General features: G+C 30.6%; 1 protein-coding gene across 5 annotated transcripts in view; it reads right to left on the bottom strand.

The window, feature by feature from the left end:
• The window catches only part of osp (myosin phosphatase Rho interacting protein outspread), a 442,634-nt gene that overhangs the window by 192,925 nt on the left and 224,940 nt on the right, over positions 1-24,769 (bottom strand). For all 5 annotated transcript variants that reach the window (XM_073967644.1, XM_073967645.1, XM_073967641.1 and 2 more), the window contains exon 3: positions 17,896-17,976. In XM_073967644.1, the coding sequence (XP_073823745.1) occupies positions 17,896-17,976 (81 nt within the window). The remainder of the gene's footprint in view (positions 1-17,895; positions 17,977-24,769) is intronic.

Raw genomic sequence — 24,769 nt, forward strand, 5'->3', positions numbered from 1 at the left:
TTTGAAATTTTTAAAATATGTTTTTAATTTAATTTTTTTTTTTAGGAATAGGCTGATTTTTAAAACATTTTTAGATTTCGTTAAATATTGTTTGAGGAACTCGTGGACTTTTTAAAAATACTTTTTGAATATTTTGAAACATGTGTACATATTTGAGAATCTCGTGGATTTTTAATAATATTTTGTATTTTCTAAATATTTTTTAATTGTTAAATTTTTTTGAATTTGTTAGAAATATTTTTGAATTTTTCAAAATATTGTGAATTTCTCTAAAACATTGCTTGATGGTTTTTCTATTTTTTTTTTTGTTTTGAGGAAATTAAAATCAAAAAAATTAAAAACTCACTAGTGTTCCCCAAAGATATTTATTTTTTAGAAATCCGCGTTTTCTAAAAAATAAATATCTTTGGGGAACACTAGTGATTTTTTAATTTTTTTGAGTTTCTTTTGAAATAATTTTTAGGATTTCGAATTTTTAAAAATATTTTTTTAATTTTTTAAAATATTTCTGATTTTTTTAATATGTTCGAATTTGTTTAAAATATTTTTATATAATTTTTTAAAAATATTTTTTCGGATATAGAAGATTTCAGGGATTTGCAAAAAAAATATTTGGGGATCTCGTGGATTTTTTTAAAGTATTTTTTGAATTTTTAAAAATATTTTTGATTTTTTTAACATTTTCGAAATTTGTAAAATATTTTTTTAATTAAAAAATATTTTTCGTACCTAATAGACCTCGGAGATTTAAGGGAAATATATTTTGACTTTTAAAATATATTTTTAAAATTTTTTAATATATTTTTTTAAGAATAGGCTGATTTTTAAAACATATATAGATCTTATTAAATATTGTTTTGAGGAACTGGTGGACTTTTTAAAAATATTTTTGAATATTCTGAAACATATTTGAGAATCTCGTAGATTTTTAAGAATATTTTGTTTTTTTTTTATCTCTAAATTTTTTTTAATTGTTAATTTTTTTTTTTGAATTTGTTACAAATATTTTTGAATTTTTCACTTTTTCAAAAATATTGTTTGATGTTTTTCTACTTTTTTTTTTTTTTTTTTTTTTTTTTTTTGAGGAACACTCGGATTTCTAAACAAACATCTTTGGGGAACTGTAGTGATTTTTTAATTTTTTGAGTTTCTTTTGAAATATTTTTGAGCATTTCGACTTTTTAAAAATATTCTTTGAATTTTAAAAATATTTTTTAATATTTTTAGTTGATTTTTTTAATTCCTTAAAAATATTTTTCAATTTTTTAAATATTGTGAATTTTTCAAAAACATTTTTTTTTTGTTTTTTTTTTTTTAATAACACGCGGATTTCTAGAAAAATAAAAATCTTTTTTTTTGAGTTAAAAATACTTTTTGAATTTTTAAAAATATTTCTGATTTTTTTAATATTTTTATTGTGATTTTTTTTTAAATTCGATAAAAATATTTTTTAATTATTTAAATATTGTGAATTTTTCAAAAACATTGTTTGATGTTTTTCTATTTTCTTTTTAGGAACACGCGTATTTCCAGAAAAATAAAAATCTTTGGGGAACTCTAGTGATTTTTTAATTTTTTTAGTTTCTTTTGAAATATTTTTGAGCATATCGACATTTTAAAAATACTTTTTGAATTTTTAAAAATATTTCTGATTTTTTTAATATTTTTGAATTTTTTTAGCTGAGACTTTTTTTGAATTCGTTAAAAAATATTTTTGAATTTTTTAAATATTGTGAATTTTTCAAAAACATTGTTTGATGTTTTTCTATTTTTTTTTTTTTTTTTTTTTTTTAAGGAACACGTGGATTTCTAACAGAAAAATATCTTTGGGAACACTAGTAAGTTTTTCTTTTTTTCTTTTGAGTTTCTTTTGAAAAATTTTTGAGCATTTCGACTTTTTAAAATTATTCTTTGAATTTTTAAAAATAATTTTTAATTTTAATTTTTTAAGATAGAAGTTGTCGGGGATTTGTAATAAAAATATTTGAGTTTTTTAAAAATATTTTTTGAATTTTAAAAATATTTTTCAATTTTTAAAAATATTTTTAATTTTTAAAAATATTTTTATGAACGCGGATTTTTAAAATCATTTTTATACTTTATTATATATTTTGGGAAAATCGTGAAAAGTTTAAAAATATTTTTGAATTTTATTTCAAATATCTTTGAGGAGGCAGTAGATTTTTAAAAAATATTTTAATTTTTTGTTTGAATTTATAAAAATGTTTTTTAAAAATATCTTTTCGAATTTTTTTCAAACTATTTTTTTGAATTTGTTAAAATTATATTCGATTAAAAATATATTCTTTTATTTTTTTAAAATATTTTTTGAACTTCTTTATTTTTTTAATTTTTAAACATATTTTAAATTTATTTTATAGTTTAAAAATATTTAAATAAACATAGTTGTGGAACATTAATTTTTTTAATTAATTTTTTACATTATAAAAATATCCTTTTATTTTTTAAATATTTTTTGAATTTTTTTAATAATTTGATTTTTTAATATATTTCGAATTTGTAACTTGTTTGGCTTTTTAAAAAGTATACTTAATTTTTATAATTTTTAAACATATTTTTAAATTATTTTATAGCTTGAAAATATTTTTATTTTTTATTTTTTAAATTAATTTTTTTACCTTATAAAAATATCCTTTTATTTTTTAAAATTTTTTTTTAACTTTTTAAATATTTTAATTTTTTTAATTTGTTTCGAATTTGTAATTGTTTTGCCTTTTTAAAAAGTGTACTTAATTTTTTATTTTTTTAATTTTTAAACATATTTTCTAAATTATTTTACATTTTAACACGTCGTGGATCTCTTAAAAATATTTTAGAGCAACTGTAACAAGTCGAGGATTTTTTAAAAAATATTTTGTAGATCAACTAGAAGACTACGAGGACCCAAGATCTCGCAAATTTTAACAATTTATTTTTAAAGATATTTTTCGATTCTTTAGCTTTTCCACCTTATTCGTTTTGGTACGAAACATACATCTAAAATGGCATCTCTGCTGGTGTTACCTGCCCTAAGGCAGCATTCTCACAGCATTTTATAAAAATATCTTGCTGACTTAGTAACCGACCTTGACCACACACTACCCAGAGTGCTTCCCTTTTCATTTCCCTTTATAGCTCAGCTATGCGGACCTCATACTGTTGCTATGAATTGCTTGATTTATTGCTAAATACAATTCGCAAACAATTACTAAAGTTGTACTGAAGAATGAAAAAAATCAATTCGACGTAATACAAATCGTTTTGAATTGAATTAAAAATTCAACGGCATCCAAACAACTAAATGAGTGACTGTAACAAGCATTGAATTGGCTAATAAATTCATTGTTAATCTCAAAAGTTAAGTGTTTAGGATAGGAATACTGAAAAGGGAAGAACATTGGCGTAGTAAGGTAAATATTTTTTAAATTTAGATACCCTATAAGGGCGGATTGAACACAAAATTGCCGATCATCTTATCATTGTGATTGAATTCCACAGAGAATCTATGCCATCTACAAGAATTTCTCGCCCACAAAATTAAATGCGTTCCAATTTACCGCTTTAATTGACTTCTTCTTCATCTCCTTTTTTTCTATTTTAATTTAAAGTATTTGTGAGCGGCTCTGGCTGCCTGACTAAGCCCACCCCACCACTACCCTGCCAGAAGAAGTATTGATAGAAAACAGAAAAACACAAAACGAAAATGATTTAAAACTTGTTGCCAAATGCTTGTAAATCATTTAATCAACACCTACAGTAAATGGTGTTGCTGTTGTTGCCACCATGGATTACCAAATAAATAGCAGTATTACAGATTCGAGAAGCCAAGTACGGACTTGTTGCTGCTTGTTAGAAATACAATGATGGCGACGACTACAACGAGACAACGTCGTGTTGCAAATAATACAATGTGTCGTTTTACATATTTGGTTTGTTATGTTAAAATATTTAATTTTATTTTGTAAGAAAAAATGCTTAGTGGGTGTAGCCAATTCAAGAAATTACAAGTCAATGGGATTTTTATTAGACTTGGGAGAGAAAAGAGTAATTAGATATCACGGTAAAACCTAAAATTTTAAAGTTTTAATAGTTTTGAAGACTTGAAGTTGTGTTAAGACTGGCCCATATGGCTGGAAACCAAGCGAAACATCGCCTAAAACTATGCACCACACATTCCATGCGTAAGTAAAATAATGCTATAGGGCGAGATATGTTGATAGTGCCATTGAAAATATTTTTAGATCTCAAAGTAAAAAAAATTCGCCATAGCTTTTGTACATTTAAATGGGATGTAGTTGAGCAAGGACTTATGCTTATCACAGTTGATCACACTAAAATTTCCTTTAAACCATGTCCCGCACATTTCTAATATTTGGAAAATAATTTTGTTTTCATATCTAATCAAGTTTGTCAATTTGTTTCTAATTACCTTTAATCACCCTTAATATTGATAAAATAAATCTGACTCTCAAATGTATTCCCCTTTAAAGGTCACGTAGTTCATTTTCCCAATACCTTGAACTATATTGTATATTGAATCAATGAATATCTAACAAATTTTCCACCCGCTGTCAAATGCTATGAGCCTGTTTGTTCAACTCAAATTTCCACTCACGCAAAACATAAACGTCAGACACACCCATTTTATCCACCCACTGTGCGCTGTAAGCTTTGTTGAGATGTGATGTGTTTGCCCTGCCTGTCAGTGATGTATTGATTTCAAATGAAACTGTCAAATCACAGTCACTCTTATGTTTGCAAAGCTTTTGAAAATTGTTGTAAATGGTTTCATTCATTGATAAGAAATTTAAACTTTTAGCAAGGACTAATTTGGATTGTAACAAAATGAAAACACATTTAATAATAAAAAATAGTAAACAATATTTGGATGGTGTGAGTACACTCCCTTTTGGCATACAAACTGATGAACAAATGGGAAAATAACCACTTATTTATTGAAGAAAAGAGATTTTTAATTATGAGAAGACTGTGGGATAAAAATAATATTTTTGGAGCAACTAGAAGACGTCGAGGATTTTTTAAGAATATTTTACAGCAACTAGAACACGGTGTGGATTTTTCAAAAATATTTTTCAACTACTAGAAGATGTCGTTGATTTTTAAAAATATTTTAAAGCAACTACAACACGTCGTGGATTTTTTAAAAATATTTTAAAGCAACTACAACACGTCGTGGATTTTTTAAAAATATTTTAAAGCAACTACAACACGTCGTGGATTTTTTAAAAATATTTTAAAGCAACTACAACACGTCGTGGATTTTTTAAAAATATTTTAAAGCAACTACAACACGTCGTGGATTTTTTAAAAATATTTTAAAGCAACTACAACACGTCGTGGATTTTTTAAAAATATTTTAAAGCAACTACAACACGTCGTGGATTTTTTAAAAATATTTTAAAGCAACTACAACACGTCGTGGATTTTTTAAAAATATTTTAAAGCAACTACAACACGTCGTGGATTTTTTAAAAATATTTTAAAGCAACTACAACACGTCGTGGATTTTTTAAAAATATTTTAAAGCAACTACAACACGTCGTGGATTTTTTAAAAATATTTTAAAGCAACTACAACACGTCGTGGATTTTTTAAAAATATTTTAAAGCAACTACAACACGTCGTGGATTTTTTAAAAATATTTTAAAGCAACTACAACACGTCGTGGATTTTTTAAAAATATTTTAAAGCAACTACAACACGTCGTGGATTTTTTAAAAATATTTTAAAGCAACTACAACACGTCGTGGATTTTTTAAAAATATTTTAAAGCAACTACAACACGTCGTGGATTTTTTAAAAATATTTTAAAGCAACTAGAAGATATCGTGGATTTTTTTTTAACATTTTTTCAGTATAACGCCAGTTGGGTTCGCCACGCCATCTATATTTCAGATTTTTAGCTGCCATGTGGGTAGTTAAAAAGGCCCCTAAAAGTATTCACCAAACACTTTCTATACATTATTTCTTCAGATTTTTGGAAAATACAATGACAGGGGCTAAATATTCTTCTAAGCCATCTAAAATTGAGTTTCCACTTCTACATCGTTTGCAAATTATCTTTCTATCACCGACCACAAAGAGTCAATTATTAAGCAGTTTTCTTCACAACTTTACGATTCTAAAACTGACACTTTCGACACAGAAGCCATTGCAAATGACTTTTAATTAACATTGATATGTGTGTAGAGAAATTCTGTGACTAATGTCAAAATTGGCTAACAACTACGAACGACAACGAAATAATTAATGGCGGAAAAATAGTTAACAGGAAGATATATGGAAAGTCATAAAAAGAAAATTAATATGTTTTTATTTTTTTTGGCTACCGTATATGATTTGAAGATGATTTCACTGGCGAGGATGAATAGCAGCAGATGATGGGGATGCGGTTGGTGACCAGAAAAACAGGAAAAGAAACTGGAATTGGGGATTCTTGTCTCGAGTTATTATTTTGGAGAAAATAAATTTGTGGCAAATTATTAAAATAAATTGACGCGATTTACATTTGAGAGCAAAACTTTCTAGGAACAAATGAGAACCCATGGCATACCTAGAGTTTTAACATATTGTGACCTAGTGAACAAATTAAACCAGTTTTGTTAAAAATTTCCATGGAATTTGTTTTAGGATTACTATGAAACATCCTCTTCACCTCCTTTTGCACATAAACTGGAAGTTAGACGTTCGGAAATTTTCCTAAACAAATCATGATTTGTCATCTGCTTAATTGACAGGCCATATGGACAATTAATGTTTTCGTGAAAAAAAGCAAGAAGAGACCTAGCCGCGCTCATCAAGAAAAACAAGTTAAGCATCATACTCTGTAGTGGAGGAAAGCTCCGCTAGTTTCTAAACCATAAACTATGATAAACAACGGCAACACTCCCAAGTTTTTTCTCGTCTTCAATTCAATTTGTCTCCATATCATAAGATGGCCAAATGATGACCATAATCATCATCATGGAAGATCATAAGCTTGGGCAATATGACAAAGAATTTTAAGAGCACTATTCAAATGACAACTGAAAACTTGTTTCGCTGAGGCCTATGTTGCGGAGAGGACATATGAACCGACAAGCTTTTGTATGCTAAAACGAGGAAGCAAAAATTTCAGCATTTCATCAATAAAAAAGAAAGAAATTATGTAGAATCAGACAAAAAAGTATTCATTAAAAAATAAACACTTGTCATTTGAATGAAAAGATATGCCTGACCGAAGTGGCAGGCAGCAGCAGGCTTTCAAATGACAAAGTAAATCCTACAGTGGTTGCGAAGTAAAAATTAACGGGAATTAATTGGGATGAATTTGAAGCGTGGATGCTATCTATAGGCATATGATGTTATTTTCCATTGATTTGGATTTTTAATCCCCAAGGTAACTAGGTTCGGAATATCGGTATGTTATAATATTCCAAAGGCGGTTGAGATACACATAAGGAACAAAATTATGTTAATATTAAATTAGAGAAAAATTATGCATAACTAATGTATGGATCCGAGAATAAAAGGTTTCCTACATATCCCCATCAAGCTTTCTTCTTAGAAAAGAAAAACGGTTATTGTGAGGGATTCAGAGCCATCTACTGATAAAGTAAGGCAATGGTGAGTGTCTTAGTTAGGCAGTTTCTTCTTGTAGATGACGCTTATACGTATTATTTGGAATTGGAGACAATGGGTTCATTACCGTCATAGAACAATTTGGTTATCGTGGGAATCCCGAGCAATCTACTGATTTCAATTATTCTATTATACCTTTGATATTATATTATGCCTTGGCGAAACAGATGAATTTACTCTCTTGAAGATTTTTAGAATGCTTCTGGAAAATTGCTAAAAGTTTTTTAGTTTGGAATATGTTTTCCAACCCCTGAAACTTATGTTAGGAACTGGAAAACTTATATATTAGAAATATCAATAAATTGCCTAATATCATAGTAATAAGCATAGATTCGCAATATCTTACGCCTAATAGTATGCTAATAAATTTAAACTTCTTTTACAGACAAGTAACGACGTGGTGAGTGTCTTAGCTAGCCATTCCTTCTTGCAGTAGATGACGCTGCTGGGTTTTCTCTGGAGTTGGTGATACTGCCTGTGGAGATCGATTTTGAAAATATGATTATAGTGATTAGATAAGCCATTCCTTCTTGCATTAGATGACGCTGTTGGTTTTTCTGTGGAGTTGGTGATACTGCCCGTGGCGATCGATTTTTAAAATATGATTATAGTGAGATGTCCAGCTTAATCTATTGGCTTTAAGATGCAAAAATCCTTTAATATTATGCTACTGTGAGTGTCTTAGCTACGCAAAATTTTCTTTCAATAGATGACTCTTCCAGATTTTCTTTGAATTTGATGTTGTTTTCTGCGGAGGTATGTAGACATAATTATACCCATAGTCGGTTGATTGTATAGTTTCTAGAAAAAATGTCTCTCCCTATCTGTGATTCCGAAAAATGGATCTAAGAGAACCAAGATTATTACATCATAACTTCGTATTTATACGATCCACTTTTCCCTCAGTCTCTCGATAGCGTCTTCTAGCGATGTTTGAAAGTGTCTTGGTTGAGCAGTATGTTCCTGCAATAGATGAAGATTCGACTTTCTTTTGGTAATTGTTGACGTTGAATTCGTAAATAATTAGAAAGAGTTAAAAATACTTTGATGGTTTTAAAAGCCACAAGATTTGTATTGTGATTCCGAAAAATGGATCTAAGAGAGCCAAGATTAATACATCATAACTTCGTATTTATACGATTCACTTTTCCCTCAGTCTCTCGATAGCGTCTTCTAGCGATGTTTGAAAGTGTCTTGGTTGAGCAGTATGTTCCTGCAATAGGCGAAGATTCGACTTTCTTTTGGGAATTGTTGACGTTGAATTCGTAAATAATTAGAAAGAGTTAAAAATACTTTGATGGTTTTAAAAGCCAAAAGATTTGTATTAACAACGGCAATTTTTTGAAAAATGGGTTATTGGGTGTTCTTAGATGAAGTAGTAAATAATTTTAAATTTTAAGTTGCAATAAATTGGTTAATTTTGGCGAATTAATTCAGCCACATTTTTTTAATTGGGATTCAACGAAACTATTTAGCGATCTATGGATACTACAACTCATTGTAGGCGCCATTGTGGTGAAGATTTATTAGAGACCTCTTGTGATTTTGGCATACAACAAACGTTGGTAATTAGGCAGTGGTGGAGATATTTGCTAAGGGGCATTTTCTTGTACTAGATGGCGTCTGCAGATCTTCGTTCAGGTTCAGGAGTTGCCGAATTAATGTATCTTCAAGGCTGTTTCTTGAAAGTTTAGTTCCCACGAATGACATTTATTCAGCAATGAAATGATTCATAATTATTTGTAGGTATGGAGTGATTGATGACGATCCGATAGAGACATCTTGTCATGTTCGAATATAATAGTAAGCGTTGGTAATTATGTATTGGTTGGGATCTTGGATTTTGAATTATTGGTAGCAATAATTTGATCAAGTTTGGCGACATTGTATGTATGTGGTGGTGAAAAGACCTTTACTAAGTGGATGGCGTCTGCAGATCTTCGTTCAGGCTCAGGAGTTGCCGAATTAATTGATATTCAAGGCTATTCCCTGAAAATTTAGTTCCACACGAATAAAATTTAGTCAGCAATAAAATGATTCATAATTATTTGTAGGTATCGGTCCTCATCACGATCTAATAGAAATATCTTGTCATATAGTAAGCATTGGTAGTTATTTATTGGTTGGGATCTTGGATTTTGAATTATAGGTAGCAATAATTTGATCAAGTTTGGCGACATCCTAGGAATGTGATGGTGAGAAGAGCATTTGTGATTTTGGGATACAACACACGTTTGTAATTACGCAGTGGTGGAAATATTTACTAAGTGGACTTTTCATTAAAAGATGATTCTTACAAATTTTCTTTGAAATTCAGGAGTGGACGAGGAATATTTTGGAAAATTTACCTTAATTTCAGCGAAAGAAATTTAGGCAGGAATAAAGTGATTCTTCGTGGTAAGAATCTGATAGGGACACCTTGCCATATCGGAATGCAGTAGGCGGCGTAGTGGTGAAAAATGAATAGAGACCTCTTGTGATTTTGGGATACAACAAACATTTTGAATTATGCAGTGGTGGAGATATTTGCTAAGTGGAATTTTCTTGTAGTAGATGGCGTCTGCAGATCTTCGTGAAGGCTCAGGAGTTGCCGAATTAATTGATATTCAAGGCTATTCCCTGAAAATTTTGTTCCACACGAATGAAATTTAGTCAGCAATAAAATGATTCATAATTATTTGTAGGTATCGGTCCTTATCACGATCTAATAGAAATATCTTGTCATATAGTAAGCATTGGTAGTTATTTATTGGTTGGGATCTTGGATTTTGAATTATAGGTAGCAATAATTTGATCAAGTTTGGCGACATCCTAGGAATGTGATGGTGAGAAGACCTCGTGTGGTTTTGGGATACAACACACGTCTTTAAATACGTAGTGGTGGAAATATTTACTAAGTGGACTTTTCATTAAAAGATGATTCTTACAAATTTTCTTTGAAATTCAGGAGTGGACGAAGAATATTTTGGAAAATTGAACTTAATTTCAGCGAAAGAAATTTAGGCAGGAATAAAGTGATTCATCGTGGTAAGGATCTGATAGGGACACCTTGCTATATCGGAATGCAGTAGGCGACGTAGTAGTGAAAAATTAATAGAGACCTCTTGTGATTTTGAGACACAACAAACGTTTGGAATTGGAATTGGAATTTTCTTGTAGTAGATGGCGTCTGCAGATCTTCGTTCAGGCTCAAGAGTTGCCGAATTAATAGATATTCAAGGCTATTCCTTGAAAATTTAGTTCCCCACGAATGAAATTTAGTCAGCAGTAAGATGATTCATAATTATTTGTAGGTATGGGTCCTCATCACGATCCAATAGAAACATCTTGTCATATAGTAAGCATTGGTAATTATGTATTGGTTGGGGTCTTGTATTTTTAATTATAGGTAGCAATAATTTGATCAAGTTTGGCGACATTGTAGGCATGTGGTGGTAAGAAGACCTCTTGTGATTTTGGGATACAACGCACGTTTGTAATTACGCAGTGGTTGAACTATTTACTAAGTGGACTTTTCATTAAAAGATGATTCTTCCAAACTTTCTTTGAAATTCAGGAGTTGACGAAGGCTATTTCGAAAAATTGACATTAATTTCGGCGAAAGAAATTTAGGCCGGAATAAAGTGATTCTTCGTGGTCTGATAGAGGCACCTTGCTAGGTTGGAATGTAGCAAGCACTGGTATTTAGATTTTCTTGATATATGCATATGACGTTACCATATTTTTCTGATACCCAATAATTCAATGAACTAATTCGTTGAACTACATAACCTCAGGCTATGATCTTCATTATGTAAGTAACTATAATGAATTAGAATATTGAAGTATAGTGGTGATGGTGTGATAGATATATCTATATACATAATTATGCAGTGATTGGAGTCCTAGCTAAATGCATTTCTTTTCGTATATGGCTCTTTCACACAGTTTCTTTGGTATATAACATTTTGAGATATAGAAGAGCTGTGAGTCAATGTTTGGAAACAACAGTTCTGTGAGGTTATGCAGAGGTGAGGATTTTCAGCATGAATCTTCAATGCGAGTGTGCTTTTAAGGAAAAGTTTTGTTGTGATTCTAAAGATATTTGAAACACGGATATAGAATAAGTTGAAAAGGTTAGGTTTGGATTGAAATCAAGACCGTCAAGAACATAAGGTGGGTAGGAAAATGGTGACAATCTAATTTAAAGAGATGGGAATAAATATGGTCAAAACGATGTGATAATCTTTGCTATATTGTCATATTCGGCAGTAGATGACGTTGGCGATAGAAATGACTTTTTTTGTGATATGCCACAGAGACATCTAGTTTTGAAGATGTAAACAATTGACTTATAGTGTTAAGAGTATTCGATAAGCTCAATATTGTTATATCCAATACTAGGTGGCGTTTGCAGATCTTTTATGGGGCTTACAGATTTCCGCATTTTTTGAGCTGGCTGAGTTCTAGTAATTTGTTTTTATAGTAATGCAATACTTCTGCATGACATATTACTGTATTTTAATCAATTAAAGAAGGTTGCTTGATATGATCTACGTGTTCGGTAGTCATGGAGTATTAAGGATCTATGTTTCCATCCATAAGCCGATTTAAAAATAGTTTTCAAACTGAATTTCTATTTCTAGAATTGAAGAAAGATTTTAAGGAAAAAGTAAATGAAGTCATTAGCAGATATCCGAATTCAACTCGAATTGTGGTTAAGATCTTCGTTAATTTAAGCATTGAAAGTTTTGAAATTATAAGGACTTTACAGATCTGTATTGAGGGGAAACGTCTTCTACGAGACAGCTGGTATGTTGCCGTCAAGAAACAAAATAATTTTAGCTGTCTAGTGGTGAGGATCTTCGCTCTGAGGCTGAAGTTTGGATTTTGTAATTCTGTTTTGGGGGATATTGTCTTCTACGAGATCAAAGTACTAGGTTTCGTAAAAGTTCAACATAATTTTCAGTAATCTAGTTGTGAGGAACTTTGCTTTGGGGCTTAAGTTTGTGTTTTCAAGTATTTAGAATCTAGTGGGTGTTGCCGTCCTTGTAATAGATGTCGCTTTAAATGTGTTGAATCTAATGCGCGTTGCTGTCCTTCGTAATATATGTCGCTTTCAATATGTTGTGTTGTTGAGGTGATATTGAATTATTGATAACCAAAATTATTCAATTCGTATGAAATGCAATTAACTAACCACTACTTCTTTTAACACAGGGCAATTCGGTCCATTCAAGCGGCATATTTCGGACTCGTATAGCCTTGAAAATCTAACATTTTATCAGGGAAATGCCATTGGTTGGAAACATCCATAATTTTTTCAGTAATTTTTTTCAATCTCTGATTACTGTGTGTTTATAAGAGCGAAACGAGCAATTAAATAGCCAAAGAGTGGAAGGAACACTGTCAAGCAAATAAGCCGTATTTTCTTTTTCAATGAAATTATCGAGAATTCACTAATGAAAATACGAGGAATGTATGTCAGATATGGGACACAACAAATGCGAACACATATTTGAGAGCATCAGAAAGGATTTTTAAACTAACAATGATATCATTAAAAGAGTCTGAAGAATTCATAAATGGGATTAAAAAGGTTAAGAGGCCCTTCAGAAGACCATCATAGTGAATATATTAAAATAATTTTCAGAGTTCAGGGACTGCAACCGCGGATATTTTAAAGAATCTAAAGAGTTTTAGCCAACAAAGACATTATAAGCTCGTACTTCACACAACAATAGCTTCTGTCCTCAAATTTATTTTCCTTCCGTATAATTTTAACTACCAGAATTACATCGACCTCGAGAACATCTAATTGCACCTCGTATTGTGCTGCACGCCAAGAGGTTGTAATCACTAAAAAAGAACAACATCATTGTCTGATGACTGGTGATGATTGTCCGTCATCATCATTATGACAATCGTAACAATAAAACACTGATGGCTTATCGTCGTGCTGGGGCTACGTGCAGCACAACAAATAAACATAAATTTAATTTTTAAAGATGTTAGCAGTTTTAAAACACAAGCCAAAATGTAAAGAAAAAAAAAAAAACAACAAAAACAAAATATGCATATCAAAACTTCATGAAAAAAAGAACTTTCTTCTTTAGAGTGGAAATAGGGAATACAATCAAAACATTGAAGTTTTATAATGGACATTTGGCTTATGTCAAGATTGAGGTCAGAACCAGGCCTAACGTATCCATAACGTTCCATAACCCTTTTCGACAAATAAGTACTAAAAATTTAATTTTTAATGATTTTTATTGGATCAGAATGCATAGTTGAAGGAGAAACTGCTATTTCGAAAAGAAGAGACTGATTCCTAAACTCATTTAAACTTTTAAAACATTTTTTATATATTCTTATTCTTATATTTTATATATTCATTTAACTTTTTATTTCCCTCCATCTCCTACCATTACATCCCTAAATGATAGCCAACAAATCACCGAAACGAATATAGGTTGACAACTGGTGTCAACACGCCGCCAGCCTTTTACATTTTACTTAATAAAAAATTCAAAACACTTTCAGAGAGATAACAGAGTCAGCCTGTCGTCATCATCATAATCATCATCATCATCATCATCGTGGAACAGACAAATGTAAATAAAAAACAATTAACAACTGACATATAAATAATACTACCACTCAACTTCGTTGCATCCGAGTTGAATAAAAAACACATCATTCAAAATTTTCATGTAAACAAATGTCAAAAATTCCGAATAAAAGAAAATTGCACCGCTTTCATAATGAAATGTGTTGATGGGATGCTTGGAAATGTGGAGCATTTCTGGAAAAAATTGTCTTGCTTTCAAATGTGTTGATGGATTTCCTAGCATGTGGATCTTTGTAAATTTTAACGTATATTCTTCAGAGTAAAAGTCCTCTATAAATGTGAGGTATAGCAACAAAAAGCTCTATAAATATAACGAATGAAGTTTTAAAACATATCAACTATTCGACGACAAAAGGACTACCTTCTAAGCTTCCTAACCTAAGCTTCTTCCATGAACCTCCGAGAGTTTATGAAGCTATACGAATGCCTGTCAAAAAATTTAATTGCATATTTAACACAAGGGGACTCAATTAAAAAACAAAACTGAAGATGATGCATGCCCGCAGATAAATATATGTTAGAAATATGTTTGGATCCAAACAAATGTATGTTTGCAACATTTTGTAGCACATCTCAATTTAAAATGTTTGGGTACCAACATAGTTTTTATGTTAGAACTTATTTTTTATGGGTGGAGAGGATTTTTTCAAAGAGAGTAACAACAGGGCTCTCGCAGCTGCGGAATGCTGGTTTATAATAAAGTGCTGTGTGCATGGTGTAATGCAGGTATCGGCACCAAAACAAACGCATTGTTTGCGGCCTCACGCATACGACTCTCTCTCTCTCGCTCTGCGTGTGCGTTTATGCATTGCTAAAATTAAAAATCATTGAAACAAGGGACAACAGAAACTTCTTCATTGACTTCTGAACGAAAACTGAGTGGTGGTTGTTGTGTTGTTATTCTCATCAAGGGCACGTGTGCCCCTTTTTGCCTGATGCTGGTGTTATGCGTAAAACACGTGTGTTTCGTGCTTTGTTGTTGTTAACCAACGAAGCAAGCGAAGAGGAAAAGAAAACATTTTAATAATTATGTCGGTCTTTTTTCATCAGTGTTCAAGAGAACATCGTTAAGTAAAGACGGTAAAGTGAGTGAATAAATCAGTGTTTTGTATTTTCTTATACATACATATGTATATTTGAAATATGGATGTACCCATTTATTACATTATATAATCATTTGATTCCAGATGCCGATTTCCCGCTGATGATTTCAACTTTGAAGAAAATGTGTTTTATTTCACAACTAAGAAGAAGCGTTCAACGATGTTTCTATATAATTTTTTTCTTTTTAAAAGTGCGACTTTTTATAATTTATTTCATTCAGTTTTTCTTTTATTAAAGTGTGTTATGTATTTTCTGGGAATTTTGTATGTACCTATGTGTCTTTGTTGCTTTGCTTTTTTTCTATGCCCTTCAATAAAAAAAACACCACCATTTATAAATGTGTTTACATGTTAGAGAGCTTGCTGAGAGCAAGTGGACATACATTTCAATGTGTTTCACATTGACATTTACGATCCATTGCTCTCAGAAAGCGCCCATTGGTGCATGCTGCAAAATATGTTTGAGACATATGTTAGAGAGGCCATTTTTTTCTGTGTGGTTCCCCACACACAGAAAAAATGGCCTCACGAACGTGCTAACGGTGTCTTTGAAATCGTTGAAGCTTAAAGAAAGTTCATGAAAGAAACTACATTTATTTAGCTTTAAAATAACTTCAAATTCTTTTCTAAAAGTTATTTTAAAGCTCAATAAGTGTAGTTTCTTTCATGAACTTTCTTCAAGCTTTCAACGTTGCCTTTTTCCAAGAACTTTTTAGGAAGTCTCTTGGATTTTCATAAACATCCTTAAAACTCCATAAAATTATTTTACAGCTAATTTTCTTTCTTTAGAGAGGTTTTTTTTTTGCAAACGAATTCATGAAGATCTTTTAGATAAGAATCTCTAAGTCCTGGGCTTTTTTAGGAAAGACTTTTGAAGCTTCATAAACGTATATTTTACAAGAACTTTTCAGACTTTTTTTCAAATCTTGGATTTCATTTTTAAGAATGTTTGGCTCTTTTGAACCTCCGTAAACATTTGTCTAACATTTGGAAATATAGGAATTTTAGGAATTTTTAGAATTCATACATAGCTATATGTATTAGGGAAGATTTCTTACGTTAATTCCAGAGGTTTCAAAAGCTGTAGTTTTCCAAAACCTTAATATGGGTTTTTTTAAAGCTCCATAAACACGGTATGGAAAACTTTAAAAGCTTTTTATTTATGGAAAAGTTTTTAAGGCTTTATAAATTTGGTTTCTTTCAAGAACTTTTGAGGAATACTTCAGTTACTTTCATTAAATTCTAGAAACTGTATCAAAATCGTTAAAGCTATTTAAACGGGGTTATTTTTCAGGAAATTTTTTAAACTTTGGCTTACGAAGGTTTCTTTTAGGACAAACTTCTACATACAATCTTATTGCTCAATTATCTTGGTGATGGAATTATTTGAACGAGACTCCATTTAAGAACTTTTCCAGATCCCATAGAGCAAAGCCCTATGTTGTATGCTAAGAGGATACAAATCATTTACATTTTCTTCTTTTCTCTTCGTAGTTGACTATTCTTACAAATTTGTGGCTTCTTTTAAGAAAGTTTTGGGTTATGGCACACTTTATGGTCACGGTGCTCTTGAAACAACTTTAAATGGAAGGTGCTTGCACCTGGGAAATTTTTGGGGATTCTGAAACTACAATGTTCATAGATAAGTAAAATGAGAAAAAAAAAAACAAAAAAATCGCCGCAGCGCTTTTTAAATAAATCGTGGTTAAAGTTCACATTTTTAAGGTTTTTTAGGTTTTCACGATTTTACTGGGAAGCCGCAAGTCCTATCAAAATGGAACTAAAGAAAATGATGTAGTTGTGAAAATTCTCCACAATATTGACCTTTATGATATTTTCATAGTATTGGCCATTATTGAGATATAGAAGTTAAAATTGGGACAATGTTATACAAAACAATGTCATGTACGGTGTGCCTTAACTAACTTTAAATAGAAACCTCTTACACCCGGAAAGCTTTGCGGATTCTGAAACAGCAATGTTTATAGATGAGAAAAATCAAAAAAGAAGAAAAATCGCTGGAGGGGATGTTTATATAAATCGCAGTCAAAGTTCGCATTTTTAACTTTATTTAAAGTTTTCGCGATTTTGCTTAGAAACCGCAAGTCCTATCGAAATAGGTTTTCCTAGGTTGTATCATTTTTGAGATAAATAATTTTAAGTTGGAAAATTGCAGTCATGACATTGGAGATGAGACGATACAGTCAGTGTATTGTCCCAATTTGAACTTCTATATCTCAAAAGATATAGAAAATATAATCTTGTAGAAAGATAGAAAATATAATCTTGTAGAGAATTTTCACAGCTATAACATTTTCTTTAGTTCCATTTTGATAGGGTGTGTGGTTTTGTTTTTTTTTTTGATTTTCCTCATATGTGAACATTGCAGTTTCAGAATCCGCAGAAACTTCCCAGGTCAAAGCACTTTTGGATGAAAAGTGTTCTAGAGATCACATGTAACCTTCCAAAAGTGTCCATTTAGAAAACTAAATAAAATCTAATAAAATAATGGTATAAAATTACTGAAATGTCATCACTTACCTTTGTTCTGTAAAGAGGATTACTGAAATCCCAATCTGGTGCTACAAATAAATATCCACATTTCGATACTTTGCGGGAGGCCTGTAATGGAAAGAAATAAAAGAAATATGAGGTTAAGGCAACAAATAAAAAATATTTTAACACTATTACAAAAAATTAAAAATATTTAATAAGAAATTATTAAAAAAACCAACAGGAAATTTAATAGGGGAATATCACAAAACAAATTTGTAATGAATTTCCTTATTCTTGATTCATAATTAATTTTTTTCTTATTATGCATGTACCTTGCATAAAATGCATGGGCTTGTTGTCAGTCACTTACTTTACTTCCCAACTAATTACACTCATTTCATCTCTCCAAAATCGGACCGAATTCCTGAAAAAATGTATATGGCGGGGCTGAAATAATTCCGAATGAAATGTCAGAGGAAAATCGGATATTCTTGCGGCATTTCGTACCGAATTCGGACTGAGGTAGAAAGAAAAACCTTGGGAAATAGGGAGGGCCTAATTTGGATGCGATATCCGTATGATTTCGAAAATTGGATATACCTTCCGAATCTTAGTACAGATCATGTACAAATTCGGGAAAATGCCATAACATGATGTTTTTCAAATACTCGCTTGTTTTATCACTCGAATGATAAAACAGGCACGGTCCGAAGTGACAATGCATTTCTTAATATTTATCCATGCTCTACGCGGATATGAGTTGGTATTTTTGATATTTACAACAAAAAAAGCAAAAAAGTTATTACCCTCCTATACAGTATATATAAGAAAGTATTGTGCGAAGTGCATACTTTTAGACCAGTGATGGCCAAAAAGACACATTTGCAGATTATAACTTGCGCTAGTGTGAGTGGAATCGTAAACAATGCGTTAACCGAACGAATGTATTTACAGTGTATGTGTGTGTCGTATGCCCGCGGGCATAAGAAAGCTGTTGTTGGTGGCCATCATTGTTTTAGACAGAAGAAGACTTTCTTTTTACCACCTGATGTGGAACTAGTAGCAGCTGCGGATATGATAAGTCAGCAATCATCACCATCCATACAACAATCATGAAGCTATAATTCTGATGGCACACTAATTGGTGTTCGGAGAACAGATTTTATATAAGGAAGTTAATCTATTGTGTGAGGTGCATACTTTTTAGCACCATATGTCCACTGCGTATATAAAGAGTATTAAATACAGCTTTACCACTTTTCGTCAAAAGGGACGGCAACTTTTATCTCATTTTATTAAGATAATTCCAATTCTCTGGGAAGGGTTAATAGGTATTGAGTAATGCGTAAGACATTTCTGAATATTTCAGCTATCTAAAATGTATCCGGAAATATTATTTCAGGGCAAAAATCAATTTTTTTCATGCATTCTCTGGTATTGACTTAAAAAAGACAATTAAAACTCTGAAACAATTTCCTCTCACAAAAACTGATTTACAATCCAATCACTTTAGTTCCGACGAACCACCAAAAACCCATAACTTGCAATACAACAAAAATAATAAAATAAAATCATACCAGCAGTTGATGGAATCGAAGAAAAACAAAATTTAACCGGTAGCTAATTTCAATTCAGTTTTCTGGTGTTACATTAGCTACTGGTAGTCAAATGGAGCTTCTGTATTTAAACAATAACTGGTGTTGTTGTTGTTGCTGAAGTTAGCTACTTAAAGAAATTATTCAAAATAGACGACGACTGCTAGCGTAAATTACATTTAATGGTGGGATTATTTGAAATGAGTTTTCCTAGAGCAGACTGTGCTCTATTTGATGGTTTTTGTTGGAAGATGCCAAACAATTGGACCAATTTGCTCTGTTGTGGGTTTGTTGTGGTTGGTGGCAAAAAACAGCCACCAGTAACGAAAAAAGTGTTGCAGTAAAGTCATTAACACACCAAACACCAAAGGCAAATTTTGGTGGGTAGGAAAGACTGCTGACTGACTAATAGATGTGGGAGCTTTGGGGGCAACAAAGAAATATAATTTTGTTGTTGTCTTTAATGATTGCTTTTGAGTGGTTTTGTTTTAAATAATTAGAAAGGATTAAAAACGCCTAAATTGAAATAAAATTAAAACAAAGAACTGATCTTTTATATACGCACAAATTTGTTTTAAAAATTCCACGAGGAATTTTATGTACCAAAAAATATTTTTTAAAAATCCACAAGGGGTTTTATTTACCCAAAAATATTTTTAAAAAATCCTCGAGGTATACCCAAAAAAATTTCTTAAAAATCCACAGGGGATTTTCTTTACCCAAAAATATTTTTAAAAATCCACAAGGGATTTTATTTACCCAAAAATATTTTTAAACAATCCACAAGGGGTTTAATTAGCCCAAAAATATTTTTAATAAATCCACGAGCTCTTTTATATACGAAAAATATATTTTTAAAAAATCCACGATGTACTTTATATACCCAAAAATATTTTTAAAATTCCACGAGGAATTTAAAAACGAAACATATATTTTTAAAAAAATATTTTTTTAATCCAGAATGTCTTTTATATTCCGAAAAATATTTTTAAAAAATCCACGAGGCCTTTTATATGACCAAAAATATTTTTAAAAAATCCACGAGGTCTTTTATATAGCCAAAAATATTTTTAAAAAATCCACGAGGTCTTTTATATAGCCAAAAATATTTTTAAAAAATCCACGAGGTCTTTTATATAGCCAAAAATATTTTTAAAAAATCCACGAGGTCTTTTATATAGCCAAAAATATTTTTAAAAAATCCACGAGGTCTTTTATATAGCCAAAAATATTTTTAAAAAATCCACGAGGTCTTTTATATAGCCAAAAATATTTTTAAAAAATCCACGAGGTCTTTTATATAGCCAAAAATATTTTTAAAAAATCCACGAGGTCTTTTATATAGCCAAAAATATTTTTAAAAAATCAACGAGGTCTTTTATATAGCCAAAAATATTTTTAAAAAATCCACGAGGTCTTTTATATACCGAAAAATATTTTTAAAAAATCCACGAGGTCTTTTATATACCGAAAAATATTTTTAAAAAATCCACGAGGTCTTTTATATACCGAAAAATATTTTTAAAAAATCCACGAGGTCTTTAATATACCGAAAAATATTTTTAAAAAATCCACGAGGTCTTTTATATACCGAAAAATATTTTTAAAAAATCCACGAGGTCTTTTATATACCGAAAAATATTTTTAAAAAATCCACGAGGTCTTTTATATACGAAAAGTATATTTTTAAAAAATTCACGAAGTCTTTTATATGAACAAAGATATTTCTAAAAAATCCTCGAGGTCTTAGAGGTGCCCAAAAATATTTTTAAAAAATCCACGAGGCCTTTTATACACGAAAAATATATTTTGAAAAAAATCCACGAGGCCTTTTATACACGAAAAATATACTTTTAAAAAATCCACGAGGCCTTTAGCGATGCCCAAAAATATTTTTAAAAATCCACGAGGTCTTAGCGATGCCAAAAATATTTTTAAAAAATCCACGAGGTCTTAGCGATGCCCAAAAATATTTTTAAAAAATCCACGAGGTCTTAGCGATGCCCAAAAATATTTTTAAAAAATCCACGAGGTCTTAGCGATGCCCAAAAATATTTTTAAAATATCCACGAGGTTTTAGAGATGCCCAAAAATATTTTTTAAAATCCACGAGGTCTTAGCGATACCAGAAATATTTTTAAAAAATCCACGTGGTCTTAGCGATGACCAGAAATATTTTTAAAAAATCCACGTGGTCTTAGCGATGCCCAGAAATATTTTTAAAAAATCCAGGTGGTCTTAGCGATGCCCAAAAATATTTTTAAAAAATCCACGAGGTCTTAGCGATGCCCAGAAATATTTTTAAAAATTCCACGAGGTCTTAGATTTGCCCAAAATATTTTTTTAAAAATAAACGAGTTCTTTTATTTACTCAAAAATAAAAAAAACGATGTCTTTTATATAGCCAGATATATTTTTAAAATATTTTAAAAAATCCACGATGTCTTTTATATAGCCAGAAATATTTTTAAAAAGTCCATGAAGTCTTTTATATAGCCAAAAATATTTCTAAAAAATCCAAGAGGTCTATAGATAAACAAAAAATATTAAAAAAATTCGCCTTAAAACATACTCAGAGATTTATCATTATTATTATTAAGAAGGTTTCATTGAAATATAGATGGCGTTATATCGTACAATGACGATTTATCAGAACTTCTCGTCACATTCTTGGGCGAATTTTCAAGATCTTAGTTTCAGCTAGCGCGTTAAATAAATATATTCCACCTTAAAACATTTCATAACTGCATCTTTCCAATACAATTGGTCTAAAAATAATTTTCTTTTGATATATAGATGGCGCCTTATCAAACCAATCCTCCAAAATAATACAAGTTATCCACATTAGAGACGGACGCGTGTCACGATCGTGAAACTGAACAACAACAATCACATAAACAACTAAGCACTTTAGTGACGATTGAGGAAACACTTTAGTTGTTGCTGTTTAGTGTCACGATCGTGACATGCGCCCTTCTCTTATGTCGATGACCTGAATTATATTGGAGGATTGGTTCCGAAACTCGTCTGGCCTAATATTAAACCACCTCGTGGAAAAATGGAAAAAGGAAGTCATCTGCTGATCTTATATATCATCTACCATCTGCTCATCTTATATAAAATCTACGGCTGAATTATGTTATTAGATTGAGGTGTAGAGTATCGAATGGCTCGGATTACCATAGCATTTATTACTTAGCATTTTTTCTTCTTTATATCACTTTAGTGTGAAATGTGTCATTTAGTCAAACGCCCTTTGAGCGTGATAAATTAGTGACTGATTAACCTAACTGGCATTTTGCCGAAAAGCGCAAAAACATCGAAATAATCTCAAGCTATTTATCAAGGAAAATGAGTCACCTGAACAAAAGACATACATTTTTAATTCGTTAAAATGTATGGCACAGACAACATGAAAAAAAAAAAACGGAAAAACATTATAATGGCTTAAACGTGTTAAAAATCGTGTTATGAAGTTTTGAGCCTGACTGGTGGCGGCGAATGAATGTCTTATTGTCGGTGGCGGCAGGGCATAACATTAAACGACAATGTAGCTTAAACGATTTAACAAAATTTTTTGGCCAAGCAAAATCTCAATTTGATCTAAATCAAGGCAAAATCGCTTAGGAAGCAGGGGCGTAGAGGTGTGCTCAGGGGGGGGTTAACAAGTTCTCCAACCTTAGGAACACTTTAATTATGATTTTGTGAAAATTGTCTCTCTGACAAAAAAATATTTTGCTCTATACAGGATATTTGTTTCAAACCCTTAATGAACATGTATTATCTACGCCAATCTCCTGAGCCGCAAGTTATGTTTGGTCATTCAAAATAAGATCAGATTAAATTGCTCATAATAAAGGGCAGTAAACGCTGCAGTGTGTTTTTTAAATAGTTTTGCCAAAGTTTTCATTGCTCGCCATATCTTACATTTTTGTTGTTATTATTATTTTCTTAATTGTAGTTCAAAATACTTTTTATCGAAGTTCATAAATATTTTCCACCTCAGTCTCTTATCAATTAATTAAGTTCACACCATTATCTAGAGCCCATGGTTATTTTTTTGCTTCTGGAATCATAATGACCGTTGGATTAACAGCGCACCAATCATGTCATGATTGTAAGTTTTTTTTTGTGGTTGGCACTTTTAAAGTTAATTTCCAAAACATTTGGACATGGCTGTTAGGGGGAACAAAGGTAGCAACAATCTATTGTTCATATTTATTATGAAAAACATGTGGAAATGATTTTTTGGTTTATGACTTTAAGCCAATTTACGAAAACAATAAATCCACTATTATCTAAAATGGGTAGAAGTTAAGTGCAATGGGGATTTGGTTTACAAAGACTTTTAGATATAAATGGAATAGTTTTTATGAAATTGATACACATTTTCATTATGGATTTAAAAAAGGAAAGTCATGGGGGTCATATTTCTTAACCGAAACAGCAGAAACCAAGATCCTGAGAACTTTTAATAAGACTACAGATCGCCATCTATATCTCACATGCGAAATTATTAGACGAGTTGTATGAAAAAGATATATTTTTCTTCAACTATAACACTTTGTAAATTTTTAAAAAATGTTTTTGTTCAACTAAGGCCTCGTGAATTTAAAAAAAAAATCAATTATAACAACTCGTGAATTTTTTAAAAACATTTTTGTTTAGCTATAAGATCTAGTGGATTTTTTAAAATTATTTTTGTTCAATTATAAGACCTAGCTGATTTTTTAAAAATATATATGTTCAACTGCAAGACCTTGTGGATTTTTTAAAAATATTTTTGTTAAACTACAGGACCTCGTGGATTCTTTAAAAATATTTTTTATTGAACTACAAGACCTCTGGATTTTTTAAAAATATTTCTATTGAACTACAAGACCTCTGGATTTTTTAAAAATATTTTTATTGAACTACAAGACCTCTGGATTTTTTAAAAATATTTATAAGACCTCGTGGATTTTTTAAAAATATTTTTGTTAAACTACAGGACCTCGTGGATTCTTTAAAAATATTTTTTATTGAACTACAAGACCTCTGGATTTTTTAAAAATATTTCTATTGAACTACAAGACCTCTGGATTTTTTAAAAATATTTTTATTGAACTACAAGACCTCTGGATTTTTTAAAAATATTTATAAGACCTCGTGGATTTTTTAAAAATACCTCTGAAACCTCGGGAATTTTTTTTAAAAATATTTCTAAGACTTCGTGGATTTTTTTAAAAATATTTCTAATATTTTTAGGACTTCGTGGATGTTTTAAAATATTGCTATGACCTCGTGGATTGTTTAAAAATATTTCTACTACTTTGTGGGTTTTT

The sequence above is a fragment of the Musca autumnalis genome, unplaced genomic scaffold, assembly GCF_047663935.1.
Source record: "Musca autumnalis isolate F117 unplaced genomic scaffold, ASM4766393v1 scaffold_2, whole genome shotgun sequence".
NCBI lineage: Eukaryota > Metazoa > Arthropoda > Insecta > Diptera > Muscidae > Musca > Musca autumnalis.